At 32.9% G+C, this 17,854-nt stretch overlaps 1 protein-coding gene across 1 annotated transcript in view; it reads right to left on the bottom strand.

Moving 5' to 3' along the window:
- The window catches only part of LOC128547380 (serine/threonine-protein kinase NLK-like), a 41,540-nt gene that overhangs the window by 21,365 nt on the left and 2,321 nt on the right, over positions 1–17,854 (bottom strand). Inside the window, exons 2-3 of the mRNA XM_053519986.1 lie at positions 13,402–13,531; positions 11,166–11,221 (exon numbers count right to left, since the gene is read on the bottom strand). Of these exons, the coding sequence (XP_053375961.1) occupies positions 11,166–11,221; positions 13,402–13,531 (186 nt within the window). The remainder of the gene's footprint in view (positions 1–11,165; positions 11,222–13,401; positions 13,532–17,854) is intronic.

Here is a 17,854-nt window from a genome sequence, read left to right as displayed (position 1 = left end):
TTATTTTTTTTTATATGCTGTTATTTATATTTGTGCTACCTGCAAGCTAAAGTCATGAATCTTCACTATATTTGCTAATAATTATGTATCCAAGAAAACTGTGCAGACATGTACATTTTTGATAATGTTATTCAATGCCTTTTACTAAAACATCATATTAATATAATAATAACTTGTAATGAAACTTTGTATTAAAATATTCGGATATTCAGAGTTTAATGTATTTGAACGGGCTACTAAACTTTAAACGTTAGGCAGTGACATATGAAATAATCAGTTAAAAATGAAAATAAAAGATAATGAATCAACGATAATGAATTGCAATTATTCTGTCTGTCGTATTTAAACATTCCTGACAGAAAACTGCATATAGATAAAAGATCAAAACAAACAAGTTGTAATCGTGTAACTATATCATGTTTTATTAATGTAAATAATATGCCCTAGTACGAGGACTGTGTTGTTAACTGATGATATGCGGTCATAAAGTTTACACTGTATTGCCGACATCAAAGTTGCATGGTTTTATGAAATATTACACATTACAAGATGTTATTATGACATGATAATGTATCATTGACTCATAACCATATTGTTATTACATAGTACAAAACAATCGTATAGTACACTGTTCACTACTATACCGTGTGAGTTATAAAATAAATAATACTATTTAATTTCAAGGTACTAAAGTATCTCCTATCAGGATCCCGCTCAGTTTCTGGGAAAAGCTTACTAATAGTGATATGTCTCCTCTGAAGAGGTATGGCCATGACCTCAAACAGGTCTGGACCCATTATCTCTGAACCCTCTAACCCCACAACTGCAAAACTGATATCATGTTACTAAACTATACAGAATAAAGGAATAATTAATTCATTACTTAAAATTTTGTACAGTCAAACCTGTCTTAGCTGACACCTGCATTAAACAGTCACCTGCCTTAAACAGGCTGTCATAGTCTATTAGACATCTTGTTCTAAAAGCAAGCATCTCCCCTGTAAGCAGCCTAGTTGTGTCAATCCCATGGCTGGCTGCTAATACAGTTTTGTCTGTATTTACACCTTGTCTGTGACCCAAATTTTGCGTGTGACACACATTCTCTGACATCATGCTTTACATTTGTGTAGTTTCATTGGCATCCATCAAACTGTTTGTCGCAAAGTGCTTTGGACAGAAAAGTAATTAACCCTTAGCCTGCTAAATTTCTAAAGTGGACTGGTCCATCATTCAATTTGGGCAATACCATTTATTATTCCAAGGGGTGTTCACTGAAAATTGACTGGCTGAATAGCGAACAGTGCAGACCATGATCAGCCTGCACGGATGTGCAGGCTGATCTTGGTCTACACTGGTCGCAAAGGCAGAGTCAGTTGCCGCCAGCAGGCTAAAGGTTAACGAACTGTTATTACTTAACAGTAAACAAAACTCAATTAATCCTTTCTTCGTAAGAAAGATTGCATCAACAGATAGATCAAAGTCAAACAATCATTTAAATATAAGTTTGGTCAATTATATCATTAAAAATATAAGAACAAAGAATCTTCACAAACACACATTTCAATATCACACAGTATGTTTTTAGTTAGCATAATGATGAAACATCAGCTGCTGGTGAGTAAGATTCATTATACACATAACAATACATCTTTTCAACCCCTGTGACAACAAACAGCAACTAAATACTAGTCTTACTGTAAAAAAAATATCAAGTTGGTACTGTAGTTTTTTCTTTTGCAAGTCTGTAAAATAAAAAGAAATTCTTAAAAATTTGATAATTGGAAGTCATGTGACAACTTATACATACTTTATTAATTTAATGAAAATTCTTATTAATAATCAAATACACAGAGTCATGTATTTGCTGTGTCACAGTGCTTTTCTAATACCATTAAAAATGTCCCAGACCAGAAAATGTATCTTGCAACTAAACTTCTTTTTCTTAGAAAATTAAACCTAAATGCGGATGTTACAAAGAAGAAAAAGTAGAAATCATCAGAGCAAAATACAGACATCTGATTAATATCATAATGTCATGTTTTGAAGTGTACAGATTTCTAGAATGTAATTTTCACCACCACTCACAACATCAAAGAAAAAAAATCTAAGTAATAAAGAAATGTATTAAAAACCCATACACCATTTACACACAGAAGGTTCCCTCCCTTTCCACACATTTTATCTACCGATTTCTTTGTGTGGTTTTGCAGAGTTTAATCATTAGGTGAAGTTATAAACTGAACAAAGAAAGGGTTTGTTGGGTAGGATTCGGAAGTACTACAAGTCCAATCTACAAATACACACAAAGACACAAAGAAAAATTTTCCAACTTCATCATGAAACTATACCAACATGTTTCTTTGTTTACAAAATACAGTCAAAATGATATTTGTTTTCCTTTGTTTGCCATAAATAGCACCGACTGCATGCATACAAACAAGAAATACGGTTGTCTCGGTTGACAGTTTAACCTTCAAACCTTTTAACAGTATGAAAATAACAAACAATTACAGGAATAAACATTATCTCAATTTCCAATGCATTTTTTCATGTGTAAAGTAGATCTACTTTAAAACATTAATTTAAGGCTCTTTAAAAAGCTAAATTCTTAGCTATAATTCCAGGTCATAATTAAGGCAACCCAACATTATTCTGTGCACACAGTGTCCAGAACACTGAAATTAACAGAATTCAGAAAAAACCCTAGGGAAAAAACTTTAATAACTTTATTAATACAGAATGAAAAATACTTTTTTTTGTTTAAGGTAACACTGACTCAAAAACAGGTTGTATGGCAACTTGACAGCTTTTAATAGTGGAGGAAGACCCAAGGTGCCCCGCTGGGCATTACTAAAGGCAAGGGCAAGCATCAAGGTAAAACCACAAAACTTCTGTAAAGCGCCAACTGGAAAGCTTTCTAACATGGAAGAATTCTACACAAAAAAGTTTCAATTCCACAGTGGTGAAGTGAAAGTGATTTGCAAACCGCAGCCAAGAAGACCCCTCAAAACGAGAAATATAATAAGGTGTTGAATCCTTTTTAAAAACCTTTGTCTTGTTCATCATTTCAAAAGTTACTTCTACATGTGATTCTTTTCGGAAACATCCCAACAAGTTTATACCAAAGACCATTAAATATTACAAAATAAAGTTTTATAAATTACAAATTTACGTAAGACTTATATTTTACCAAAACATTGCAACCAATATCACTTATAATAAGTCTTATACCGGCATAAGACTTGTAATAAGTTTCCTTCTGATGTAAAAAAATTCTGGCCAACAAAGCCAGCTGAGTAACTTAGAACATGTATCATTCTTACTAACACTTCAAACAATCCATTTCTGACTAATTAATACACATGTAGCTGTATTCAGCCCATCCCAAAAAAACAACAACAAAACAATTGATTCTATCTGTACTATGTAACGATATGAAGTACAACTTGACATAAATAATGAAAGTTAGAGATTGAAAGAGATATTTAACTGGCCATAATAGGTAATTTTGAATGTCAATTTACATGGAAAAAAATATAGTTAAAACCTAGTGACCTAGAAAACAGGTTACTTGTCTCGACATGATTGTAAAGTTTCACCTTTTTATAGTAGCTGATATAATGAAAGTAACTTGGGCCTGATTGATGATGAATGGGCAAGATAAAAACTCCTACTCTATAGGACAGGAAGAATTTCACTTGCAATTTTCAACTGTGATTTGATTCAACAAACTGCTCAGCACTCTGGATTTAACTCATCCCTGTATAATATTTACGCACATTTTGGGTTTTGGAACACCTTGGGTGGAACCAGGCAAGACCGCCAAATGATTCAAAATCGCTCTTTTACATTCAAATTAAACTTGTTTTTTTTACCAACCATGAAGTCATTTGACACATGACCTGAGTTATTGAAAAGAAAAACAACAAAATTCAAATTAAATGTAAAGGAATCAAACCACTAAAATCTGAACAGAAGCAGGATATTGTCACTGTAATGCATGTAACATGTTCAAGTACAAACTTGGTCAAACAAGAAAAAAATTCACCATCAATGAAAACAGGATGATATTAACAATTTTCAACGGTCATTTCCTGTAGATTATTTCCTCATGCTGTACCATGGCTACCACTGACAGAAGAATAAGGAAGAAAGAGATTTTCATAATTTTCCTGTTGTATGTATGAAACAAAGCTGCTTTTGAATTACAAAAAATCAAACAAGGATGTTATGAACAAAGAAACACGAATTTGGTCACAAGGAGGAACAACTAATACTACTGAGAAAATATCTTTGTTTAAAACAATTACAATAAAACATGTTTTGATCATAAATGTTATATCAATTTCATTTTATTTTTTTTGTCTTCACTGGTAATTCACCAGTCATGTGTAACAATTGTTCTTCAAGGAAAAATAGTCTGAACTGTTTAAACAGAAATATAAAGGATTTTTGAAAACCTCCCTCTACTATAGTATAAACTGCAGGTCTATTCAGGTCAGCTGCTAAACCATCAATTTTTATAGCATGCATTGGTGTCAAATGAAGCAAATGAGAGCTGTCAATCAACCAATAATTACCTGAGCTCAAAACTCCATTTCTCTTGCAAAAACTCTAAAACATTGCCCTTAGTGTGTAAATCACCTCACAAAATGTGCATTGACCTCACACCAACGTGCAGTGACCTTGGGCCACAGCAATGAACCTGCACCATAAAACCACATGTTGCCCTTCCATTAACAGCTTTTACTGACAGGCTACACCACATAAAACAGGTAATGCCAGGCAGAGTATAACATGGTAAACCTACACCTCTAGTATGCATATACCTCCACACAGACTTTCTATTTTATCTAACAAGGATATCTATAGACTTCACTGGACAAAGCTGATGATTTAAATAAGTCAAAATATACTTTCTAAAGTTTTCAATAGTACAATGTAGTTACTAAAGGAAATTCTGGCAGCCAAAAGCCTGAAATCTGGACCAGTTCCGAAAAATTTTATGAAGCAAATGGCAACAACGGTATCATCTCTTTTAACAGACACCTCTGAACAACAGTTACCTTCCTTTAATTACAGGTTTTTCTATTTTACAAGTTTAAATTGACCTTACGCCAGATAGCCTGTAGCCACGCCTACCAGTTTTCAGGGGGAACAATTCATGCAAGGCCCGACAAACAAAGGAATCAAATGGCGACGGCAGAAATATTTTGCCGGACATTCTAGTTGATTTCGGCGTACGCTACCTCAATTCACACGTATTTCTAAAGTGAAAGACAAAACACAAAACACGTTAATAAGTGGATGTTCTGTAGCGAAACATAAGTTCTACAAAAAAAAACAACGATACGTTGTTGTTAAAAGCCGGGAACTGTACCCGAGTATGGGGAAAACTAAACAAGTCAGGGGGCCGAGCGGAAAACACGTAAAAAAGACGGAAATCTCTGAAACCATTATAGCTGATTTGGTGGATTTTCTTTAATTGTCCGTTTCTTTTTCATTATAGAAACGTCAAATTTCGATCTCCCGGAAATCATGTAGGGTATGACTATATTAAGCAGACTAGAACATTGATTTTTATTAATTAAGGTTTAAATCAGACTGTGGATTCTGAATCCTATTTCAAAATAATTAGATAAATTAAATAAGGTAATTTACATGTAAAAATTGTCACTTGTGTCATTTAAGAAACATCGGATTTCGAAATACCGGAACTCATTTAAGATGCTCATATCATTGTTCAACATTATTCAGATACATAGCATTTAATGTCTAATACTTAGACATGATGTGTTTTAAGTATAAGTAAAGAAAGTTCTCTTATTAGAATTAAAACGTGTAAATGATAAATAGATAAGATATAGTCCAAGGCGATGATATAGTCCATATTCATATTTCAAGACATATACCGGCGCATTGCAGCTTAAAACAATGTTTGAGCCTACCAAATTTCTTTATAAAGTATACAGAATGAATGTATAATTTTTTGTTTAAGAACATATCTTCTTTATACGAAATATGCTATTTTTTCTGGAATTTTAGACGAAGTTTACCCTGTCTATTAAAATGAAATTTAGAACGAAAGCACACACCGAGTGCTAAGTCAAAACTTTGAGCGCCTGGAAAATTGTTGATTAGACTCATTAAAAATAATCTTATATTAATCATAGTTTTTTATCATGTTTATTATTTGTTGTATTATCACCCAGGTATGACTTAACATACACAATGGGAGATTGATGTAAACCTTAAAAAATGCATAAATCATGTTTCCGGTACATTAAGGCATAATATTTACACGTTACCATTCAAATAATATAGAACATCAAACATACCAGTTTCTCTGGTAACTGATGGAATATTTTTACTATTGAATAAAGAATACTAGGCACTTTTGTTAAATAAGAAAGTTAATTTTCATAGAATTTTACACTGATTTAAATGAAAAAATTAAAACTTTATAACACAATGAGTGCTAAGTCGAATTGCTTTGCTTTTAAACACTCTTATAAGATTTTTAAGATCAACTATTCTTGAGGACGTCCGCAGAGCCTGATACATTGTTGACAATATTCGAGGTCTGAGAGTGGATTTGGAAAAGGGAAGCGCTCTAGTATTACACTCTCTTCCCTGTGTCTAATGTAAAGGTGTCGTAACGTCACCTTTTTACCATTTTGGACGATTTTTCGGTGGTATTTATATTCTTTGACTGGCGAGTCCGGCACTAAGTTTGACGGACAAAATGGCGGCTAACAACAAGGCTTATCAGTTCTGTTATCTGATTGGTCAGTTGGAACCTGTCAATCAACACTGGCGTAAGGTCAATTACTAGGACATGTAAAACAGTGGAATTAATGCCAGCTTCAATGTAAAGGGCTCTGTTTAAAACAAGAGCAAAGACTTACCTCCCCTAAAAACAATTGCAAACAATTTTATAAACTGTCAAGGCAACAATCTACATCATAAGAATCAAAACAATCAAGTACCCTCTCTATGGGACCAATTCTTGTTGCTCTGCAAAACGTTGCACTGTACAATTGTTTCTTTCTTTCTTTAAAGTGGGGTAAAAGACAAGCTGAAGACAGACATAAATTTGGCAAAGTCAAAACAGCTAAAAGGCTTTGTTGACAAATGCTTTCATGGCCTTTTAAAATCTTTGTAAAAATTGGCTAAATGTTATCTGCATCACTGACTTTTAAAGGAAAGCCAACAGTTTTGGACATTTTTCGAGACATAAAAAAAACAACATGTTTTGCCATTTGCGATGATACGCTAAAGACTATTTCCTTGATCAATATGGTTTCTTTATATAAAATATCAAAGTCCACTACAGTAATTATAATGTATTTTCCCATCTTTTTTTAATGACCATCTCCTTTTTTTGATGGAAAATTGGATTCTGAAAGTAAGTTCAATAGACATATAGCGGTTTATAAAGTCACTGACTCATTGACTTTTAATTAACCTATATGATCAGTACTGCAATGTTGAATGGCAAATAACAAGGCTTTTTGATGCTGACCATTCAAATTGCAAGGACAGAGACCTCTCAGCGACCTTTTGAATCATTTCTTCTTTTTCTTCTCCGTTGTACATTTATTAGCTGGACATGGCTGCTGCAATGTTTCCTTTGATGAACATCTTTTTTTGTCAACAGCTTGCAGAAATACTTTGCTAAAACTTGATATATTTAAATAAAGAAGAGATATGCTCTAGTTGACAAAATTTCAACCATTCAAAAATGAGACTGCAGATTTGAACCCCAATTATTTAGTTTAGTTTATACTAATTTGTTTTAGCTCAAATGGGATGAAAGTTTCAATCTTATTGGAACCAGTCTCCAGTCCACTTCCTGAAAAAAACAGTACTGGTGTCATATGAGAAATCATGGTTGTGACCAAAGTGGGGCTCAAACCCATGACCCCTGGATTGAGCAGCCAACACCTTATCCACTAGACTACCACTCCCCTTAGCAATTGCGACCCCTTCATATCACTCACTATACCAATGCACTAAAACAATCCAAAAGCTATTTTTATTCTTTTGCTGTCAGAAACATACCGACAAAATTGTACTGAACATTATGTAGACATGGTTATTAATATCATATCTCATTAATTCTGAAATAGTTGCCAAGATATTTATAGAATTTATGTAAATAATTCCACATATTGTTGATACCACGCTTAAGATTCCGTATGACTCGTAAACCAAAATATTTACAAGACTCGTATACAAATGATAGACCTGCATTTCTTTTAAGAGTTTATAAGACTGGCTTCTACAAATGATAAAAGCTTGCATTTCTTTATATTTTTTTACACAAATTTCTTTCAGGGGAACTTTATAACTGACTGCCTTAAACATATTTATAACAACTCATTACAATAAAGTTCAGGAAAAATATTAACATGTTAAATCAATGTAGATAATGGTTACAAACTGATTGAACCTCTCCAGGAAAAAGAACATTTTTTTTTCGCATTTAAAGATATTTAAACTTTGGAAACTATATAATTCCAGCTTTACTAGTGGGCTAAGACCATAATGTCTTAAGTGTCCTTCTTTAAAGGGTAAACTTTCTTCAAGGGATTATCACCTACAGAGTAGCAACACCCTTGGAGTTACCACAGTCTGGTTTCTCCTAACGAGAAATGACCACAGCAATGAAGGCATGAATAAACAGCCATTAAAGTGCAAATCTTCAGAGGTGTTTTTTCAACTGTTCTGCATAGTTATCTGCTTTTAATGCCTAAGGATGCATTACCATCTTTGCCTTAGTACAGACGACTGAAAACCTATGTCAGAAGAAACTACTACGTATTTTTTCCCATCAAAAATGACAAATATGTGCAGCGAGAATTACTACTATTACTACAGCATTTCTCATAGCAATGATACATATCTACTACCTTGATGAGTCAGCAATATTACAGCACACTTCACGTAATCGTGGTAGACAACAATGAATGAAGCTCTTCCAAATTCTCTATGAACAAATTTACTCATAGCAAACACTGCCAAAAAATACCAAACATCTGCCTCTAGAAACAAATGATAGAAGTTCCTGATAATCAAAATATTATAGTACCTTCCAAATTTCAACACCTGTTTTTCAGCAACATTCAAACCTGTCTTAACCTTTAGCCTGCTGGCGGCAAGTGATTTTGCCTTTGCGACCAGTGCAGACAAAGATCAGCCTGCACATCCGTGCAGGCTGATCATGGTCTGCACTGTTCGCTATTCGGTCAATAAATTTTCAGTTAACACGCTTAGTTAACATGCTTTTAAATGATAAATGGTACTGCCCAAATTGAATAATAGACCAGTCGGATTTTAAAACTTTAGCAGGGTAAGCAAGCCAAGGGAATGACACAATCTGGCTGCTTAACCCTTACTGTGCTAAATTTCTATAATGAACTTGTCCATCTTCCAATTTGGACAGTATCATTAACTGTTATAAAGGGGTGCGTACCAAAAAGATACTGGCTGAATAGCGAACAGTGCAGATCAAGATCAGACTGCAAGGATTGCAGGCTGATCATGATCTACACTGTTCGCAAAAGCAGAACCAATCGTGTCCAGCATGGTAAGGGTGAAATTAGAACAAAATTTCAATTCTGGAAGAAGTTAACTGAGTGGTTACTTGAACAAGGTGACCGCTAAGGGAAGTTCAACTGTATTCATAATATAAATATAAGTATCTATCACATGGTCATCTAAGTAATATCAATGAAGCAACTAAAATTCCTTTAACCTTAATATAAAAAATTTCCTTTATAAATTTCACGATTCAATCAGAAAAATAATAAAATTTAATGTGCTTTCATGACGATATGGGAAATTAAATATGATTTTTTCATTACTTTGAACACAAAAAGGCCTTTTTATCAATGAATTTCATTGAGAACCATTTCGAGACCACAGGTTAATTTCATTTAAGGATGTTTAGCGTTGCGGTTGAATGGATACACAAGATATGAGGAACCTATGGGGAGGATGAGGTATCTTGAAAATGTATAACACACCTGTGATGAAAGATATTTTTTATCTGCCCGGCAGTTTATCAGGTATTCAGGGAAGCATATCTGGCCTATCTATAAACTATTCAAATACAAGTTTATAACATGCTTAAAACATTACAAGAATCTTCATAACAGAAGAGAAATACTCCAAAAATAAATGCAAGAACAGCTTTAGAAAATTTCGACAGCTGTAAATGGACAATTTTTAGAACGTTTTAGTACCCTATTTAAGAAAAGCATTTGCACAAATTCTTTTTATGCCCTTTTACGTTAAAGTGCCAGGTTTTACACGTTTTCTGCTAGTAAAAAATTATGTTTTAATAGTCTTTTTTAAACCGAAAAAAAAAAGTCCTGGTTACATATCCAGTTTATACAGTAATTAAATAGTATTATGCTGGCAAATATGCCACTGAATTAAATAGCAAAATGCACAAAATAACATTTTGGAGCAATGGTAAGTGTAACTGTAAGCTAATTGTATGAGAATATCTTAGTACAAAAATTCCAGTGATTTTTTTCTCATGAAAGCAAGACAGATACCTTTAAACATTTCAGGATGAACAGCCCCCATGTCTTGAAACTAGGTCAGAATTTCAATAAGTCTGTCTATTCAAAAACTGAAGCAATAATGGTTCTGTTTTCTTACCCCATGAATTATTAATACAGTAAATTTCCCTGGAAACGCTCAAATGAAAGTATTTATAAAACAAGACTAGATCACGAGTCAATCCAAGCTCAATATATACTTGTACAGAACATAAAAACAAGATTTATATTATAATCTATTACAAGAAATGAGATATTTCTACGCAAATATTCTTAAAATTCCCCAAGTTTTTTTTGTAATTAAAAAGTATTGACTTTTGGTATAAGGAATGGGTTCTGATACACTTCCCATTAAAACTAACAGAATATTCTTGTGATTCACACTCGAAATCCTAAATATAAAATTACTAAATTTAAAAGACATTCAGTAAGTCAAATTACACATATGCCCAACCTCAAAGGGTGTCTCGCTCAACAGCAAAACACCCTTAAACTCTTGGCTGTAACTACACCCAGCCCCCTTACTGCCTAAACTGTTACCCACTTACCCTCAAATCTTATAGTTTTAATAAATTTAAAGAAAAAGGATACACTTCCTGGAAGAAATCTATATGTGGTGGTTGTAGTATGTCCAATGCTGACAAAACCTGAAATATTGAAATATGGAATTCATTAATCTACCAAAATAACTCTAGACTTGTAATGGCAACTGTCTTACATATTTTTATTAGGAAATTCAACGTTCTTTGAATGTAAATGTAGTTTTATGTGTACAAGGACTTTCCATTAAAACAGGAGAATGCCGAAATCACATAATAAAAGTACTTTATCGGGTCTTCTCAATTTCATCTACATAGCTCAATACATAACACAAAGCTTTATCAATATACAATCTCATACATGTTTTAGTTTCTATTCATATTGATTTTGCACAATAATAATGCAAAACAAGATAATCATTTTCAATTGCATTTTTAAAAACCTAAATTGCATGAAATACGAGAAGTATTTAAACTTTTTAAATATTAAGGCATTGAAAAATTCTTCAAAATTCAGTCTTTAAAAAAAATACATATACATATATATATTCATATTTACGAAAATAAGTTGGTTTTTTTTGCAAATATTTATTTTGTTTGATTTTCCTCCATTCCGACATTTTATATAAAGAGCTGCATACTCTATATAGGACTACTTTAAATGTCATTCATCAACTAGTTTCAATTTGAGTAGAAGCCGGGTAAAATCATCGTGACCTGGATTATCATATCGAATGACATACCAATCATTTCACACATAACTGTGGCAAAATCTTATGACTAATTTTCTTACACGCTCAGTTACCATTGTCGCAGGAAATGCTGATATATTGATTTTTATTCTCGGGTTACAACCAAACAAAGAATTTCTCTGTTCTCTGTTGGAAAGCAATCAATGGCTAAAATTTCTCAAATGGCATATAAAACACCATTTTCAGCATTACCAACACTGTATGTTATATACAACAATGCCTGTAGGCTATTTTATGATTAGTGTTTTCACATTTTGCTCTCTTAATGTCCACTTGATATATTACCAATGTAGATTTTTATTTGCTCATGAATTAATATTCTTTGAATCGCAGAAGGCTTCAGACTTGGTTTCATGCACTGCACATATCACCACATCTCTAAGAATTATCGTTCCCATAAGGTTTAGACAGAAGAAACTGCAGGATTTTTTGCCTCTTGACCAAAACTCTGCAAATTATGGCCCCATTAAGGACACACTGTCATCCAATGGAAAATCAATACAAAACTCCAATTTCTTTTGACAGGATACAAACAACTTCTTCATCTATATTCAAACCGAAACCAAAATATGAAGTATATTTTCAGAAAATCAAAACATAGATGCCCATAAACTTATTTTTTCTGTCAATAAGTGGCAAATACTAGGCTGTCTATCTAAAAACATAAAAAAACGGTTATCTTTTTATGTATGTCAACCTGCGGCCTCTAAAGCAAGGTGTATCAAATATCCTGTCTGGTCCAAACACAACAGTTTAACCCTAAATTTGAAACGAATTACTATTATTAGTGAACTGTTACCAAGTTGAAGGATAAATAATCCATACAATATTGTCTTAAACTTGATGTTAACTACTTCAAATGAAAACAAATACGACTGATTTTTTTTTGCTGGCAACAGTTTTCTATATTACGAACAGTTGTCCTTGCAATCATAATTTCTTTTCACTTACATTTTTATAAATTTTATTTTATTGCAATGAAAATTTTCAATTTTAACAGCAAAAAAGCGAGATGATTCTGGAAGCCCCAAAATCCAGTCAAAAATTAGATGGCAACTTAAAATATTATTATTAAATTTACTGAAAGACAACAATGATTTCCATACACATAAAATAAAGCTTTTACACATTACAGGTGTTTTCAAAAGTCAACAAAGAATACAATTTTTCAAAGACATGAAAATCAACATATTCCTTATTATAAGTTACAACCAAATTTCCTCAGGATTGCACTAATCTTCTTCTGTATGAAGGTACATTGTATACATGATTTCTAATAAAGCAAGAAGCCTTATTATTCTCCTCAGCTGCCAGGCAAAGTCAGACTTTTAAGGCTCCATGTTTTACGAGGCTTCAGTGCAAAAAGTTCTCCATTTCAATGCATTAAACCTTTCTGTACCCAGGCGACAATACTATTTATGGCGTCCCATTTAAATTAAGTTGCTATATAAAATGCAACAATATAATTGTTATATTAAGATTTCTCAAATTCTCATTAAAAACTTTTTATAACACTTTGTTTAAATTTTTACGTACATTGTCATGTTTAAACTGACAGAGCATTCGAAGTTCTCTGTACACTCGTTTACACGAGACCATGTTTTGGAAGACACTGGGCATTTTCTTGAGGGCAACACGCTTTCCATCTCTTGGGTCTGTTACTGACCTGAAATGAAACAAAAAGAAATTTTTAACAAACAAGAAAATTGCCCAACCACAAGAAAAATTGAACAAATATATTTCTAGAAGTACTTCTGACATGTGTAGTTAAAATACCAGAAAATTATTTTTGTCCAAGAGTAAATAATTCATTTTGATCAAAAACAGTATATGTTTTGAAATATCAGAAAAAGTAATGATTTCAATATTCAGTCAGTCTGAAAAGCTATCTGTCAGTCTGAAGAGCTATCTGGAAAAAAAGTAATTTATCATATATAAAGTCCATCTTAGGGCAATGACCTGATGAGATTTCGAAAGCATTATCTCAATTTTAACTAATTATCTAGGAGTTCAAAAAATTTTTAATGTTGAGGCTATATGTACAAGTAATAACCATTAAGAATGTAATTATGTACATTTGAATTTGAGAAGGCTTAAAGTTTCTCAAGTCAACATCCTTACAAAGCCTGCACTGGTGCCATAATTTTGATTACGTGTCATCAGGAACGAACTAAACCAACAGGCCAACAATTTTAGTATTTGGTACCATTTTTCATTTAAGTTACCCAACAACAGTCCACATTGTTTCTGGATACTGTACCAGTACTTGCTTGTTTTCTTTAAGTGACGTGAAAACTTCCCTTTTGTGGATGAACAAATTCAAACACAGTCTTCTGTCAGAATGTCAGAATGTCATGCAGAATGCATTATCTCAATTAGGGTCTTCTGTCAGAATGTCTTGCAAAATATATTATGCCATAATCAGGGATTACATGTCCTTTGTCAAAATATCCTGAGGAATATATGTCTCAATCTGGAAGAATTCTTGATCCATACCCTTGTGCTGAGGTACCCATGGTAACTGGGTGGGCAGTCTATTTGAGGTTGTCTAGTACACACAGAACATGCACAAAGCTTTTCCTATGTACCATTAACCTATGAAACAACACTATTCTATACAAAAGTAAGAGAGTTTATTCATTTCATTGATTCGTTTTATTAGCATGATTACTTTATTTAATGAATCTTTCGCATGCAATATCACAGTTTATATTCTATTCCTATTTTTGGTTTTCGTACTTTTGGTTATCATACATCATTACATGTGACTGATGTGTGGAAATATTTCCTACAGCCATTCTCTTCAATGTATGTATTGATTTGATAATAAGAAACAACCTCTCTCAATCATTCCTAGAGTCAACTGTATATAGGTCATTGCACTCCAGCACATAAAAAAATGACCTAGTTTTATTATCCAGTGACCCATTTTCCGTAAATCAACTTACAGTAGATTAAATAAAAGGTTCATTGAACTTATTGGTCTAGTGTATTACCAAAGAACAGATAATGTTTTTCTTGTACAGGAAAATGACCCCTCATCATACTACTGTTTTTACAACTCCTGTCACAAAGAAAATAAGTAAACACAAGATCATTCTTTTGTCTTTCTGCAAGGTCATAATTCAACAAGTCATTATATAGAGCCAGCTCATGAACTGGTGTGTATTTTCTGTTGTCATTTTTGTTTCATGTCACACTGTGACTGGGGATGTGCATTGTAACAGTCCAAATTTGAAATCACCATCTCATGAACTGGTGTGCATTTTCTGTTGTCATTTTTGTCCCCCACAATTTTCTTTTTTCTTATCATTGTCCTATTTAAAGCAAGTCTATATATACCGGTAGCAACTTGACCAATTTCAATTTAACAGTTTATTTGGCAAAACATTATACAATGTTCATCGCCAATACTGTATGTAAAACAATTACAAAGAATATGAGAATAGCATAAATATACACATATAGACATACAGGTGATAGGTATGAATTGTAATACAAGTACACAATTGCGATTGACCTCTTATAGCAAATGCTTGATAAATATACTTAGCTAACTTATTAATAATACCACTGTGACAATTACTTAACAAAGTTTTAAACTTATTCAAATTAGGCCAATGACAATAATAGTTTGGTAGACAGGTATTTCGTAAATCTCTATAAAATGGACACACTAACAGGAAGTGACATTCCTTCTCAACTGCATTCATGTTACACCTTGTACATAATCTTAAGATTTCTGTCTATATTTCTATGCCTTCCTTCTTCTATAAGTAAATTGTGAGCTGAACATCTGAATCTAGACAACGCATTTCTGTCAATAGCGTTCTTAAAACATGACAAATACTTTTCTACTTGGAAGTCGGTTTTAAACATACAATATGTTTCAAGTTTAGGTAAGTTTCTAAAGTCTGAAAACCACTGTTGTAAGTACTGATCATATAAACACCTTATAACATTTTGTATTTGCGCAGTGTGCTTGTACTTTCATTACATAAATTAAAATCTCTAAAATTCAGGGAATGAACAATTACAAATCAGAAACTGCCAATACTCCATTTTTGTCCAAAATTTTATGACCATCTTCGGTATATATGTCAAGTTGTGACATAATGAGCCCTATGGTGCTTTGTGTACAATTAGGCTTCTTACACACATCTGTCACAATAGGGTAATAGGCTAATACCTACTGAAAGGTACATATAAGTGACATATATTTAACATTCGAACTATGTTAATGACCTCTGGCAAATTTGTTTATTGTTGACTATTTTCTTTCATATATACATGTATGCAATTAAACATGTCAACAAAATGACAATGGCTTACTCTTTGCAATTTGGGCATACATTTATACAAGGATCAGACAGAATTACATTGACCAACAATCTTCCTATAAAAATCTGCTTAAATATTTCTCTTACAATTACAAGTTGTTAACCAGGGTCTTGTAAAAAAAAAAATAGTCCATTTTAATGATTAATCCTAAGGTGGCATCATGCTGTGTAATGATTTTCATTTGTGTTTCTTGGATTAAATTTTTAAGTCAACACAACTGAGGTCATTATGGCGGCTTTTCAGCTTGAATGCTGAAGGAGAGCCCTAGGTGACACTTGAGACAATATTTTGAAGACAAAAAAAAAAGGAAAAACCTATGACTCCTCACAAGCCAAGTGGAAAGCATACTAACAAAATAAACTCCAGCCAGTCTCCACTACCAACAGAGGTGACTGGCCTTCACCACTGGACTGTAAAATGTAAGAACAATCTGTAATATTTGCAGCACATTATCTGCAAGTTTGGGGCACACTATTATTTTTGGATTGAATTCATACTCACACAAATATCTAAGCACATAGTTTCAGGTAAATTCAAAACATGCTGATATTCATTCTATGTAGCTATTAAGAAATTTTGCCTGAAATCTATTAAAATCTCTCAAGCCCCATCTTAGAACTTGGCTAATGTTTTACATCATATCATGGCAAGCTCATTATGGGGATAAAGCTAACTTCAAGGTTTCAGATTCTTCATTTATATGAACCAGATTACTTTCAATTTGATATCTGATATTTTTGCTTGGAGAAGTAAAGACATTTACGGGAAAAATTATTGTTTGTTTGTTTGTTTTGGGTTTAACGCCGTTTTTCAATGTTCAGTATTTCAGTCATGTAACGGCGGGCAGTTAACCTAAGTCCTAACCAGTGTTCCTGGATTCTGTACCAGTACAAACCTGTTCTCCGCAAGTAACTGCCAACTTCCCCACATGAATCAGAGCAGAGGTGGAGGACTAATGATGTCAGACACAATGTCGTTTATCAAATAGTCACAGAGAACATACGCCCAGCCCGAGGATCGAACTCGTGACCCCGCGATCCGTAGACCAACGCTCTACCTACTGAGCTAAGCAGGCAGGCTAGGAAAAATTATTGATTTAAGTAGATTTTGATTTAACTGGGCCCAAATAGATAAAAAAAAAAACATGCATAAATGCTACAAATCATTGCCAAGCTTAACAATTCTGATGCCATGTCAAACATCAACTAACAAATTTACAGATCTATAAGAAATTCCATGTTAACAAGAATCTGCTTCTCTGTGAACATTCCACAGCCCTCTGTCTCAGTGTATCCAGCTGTACTGTAGTATTGATCGGAACCATTCTGCACTAGAAATTGGATTTTCTTTTTTCTGTCTCTCAATTAGGGTAATGAACTATTTTCTTTTCTCTATTTTTTTATCAAAATATACTAATACGTATGTAATAGATCTGGATATTAATATGCTATCAATGTTATAGTATAATGTAATAGGACAGTTTAGGACAAAATTACAATAAATTATTTTCAAAACAGAACGTGCAGCAATCATGCATTAAAATTTATTCTATTTAAAGTTTTCTTTTAACTCGAAATTCTCGCCATGAAAACATTAGTTTCAGACTTACTATGAATATAATTATCTGTATATTATGCAATTTTAAAAA

The sequence above is a fragment of the Mercenaria mercenaria genome, chromosome 12 (genome assembly GCF_021730395.1).
Source record: "Mercenaria mercenaria strain notata chromosome 12, MADL_Memer_1, whole genome shotgun sequence".
NCBI classification, from domain to species: domain Eukaryota; kingdom Metazoa; phylum Mollusca; class Bivalvia; order Venerida; family Veneridae; genus Mercenaria; species Mercenaria mercenaria.
This window is presented reverse-complemented; position numbering and strand designations above follow the sequence as displayed.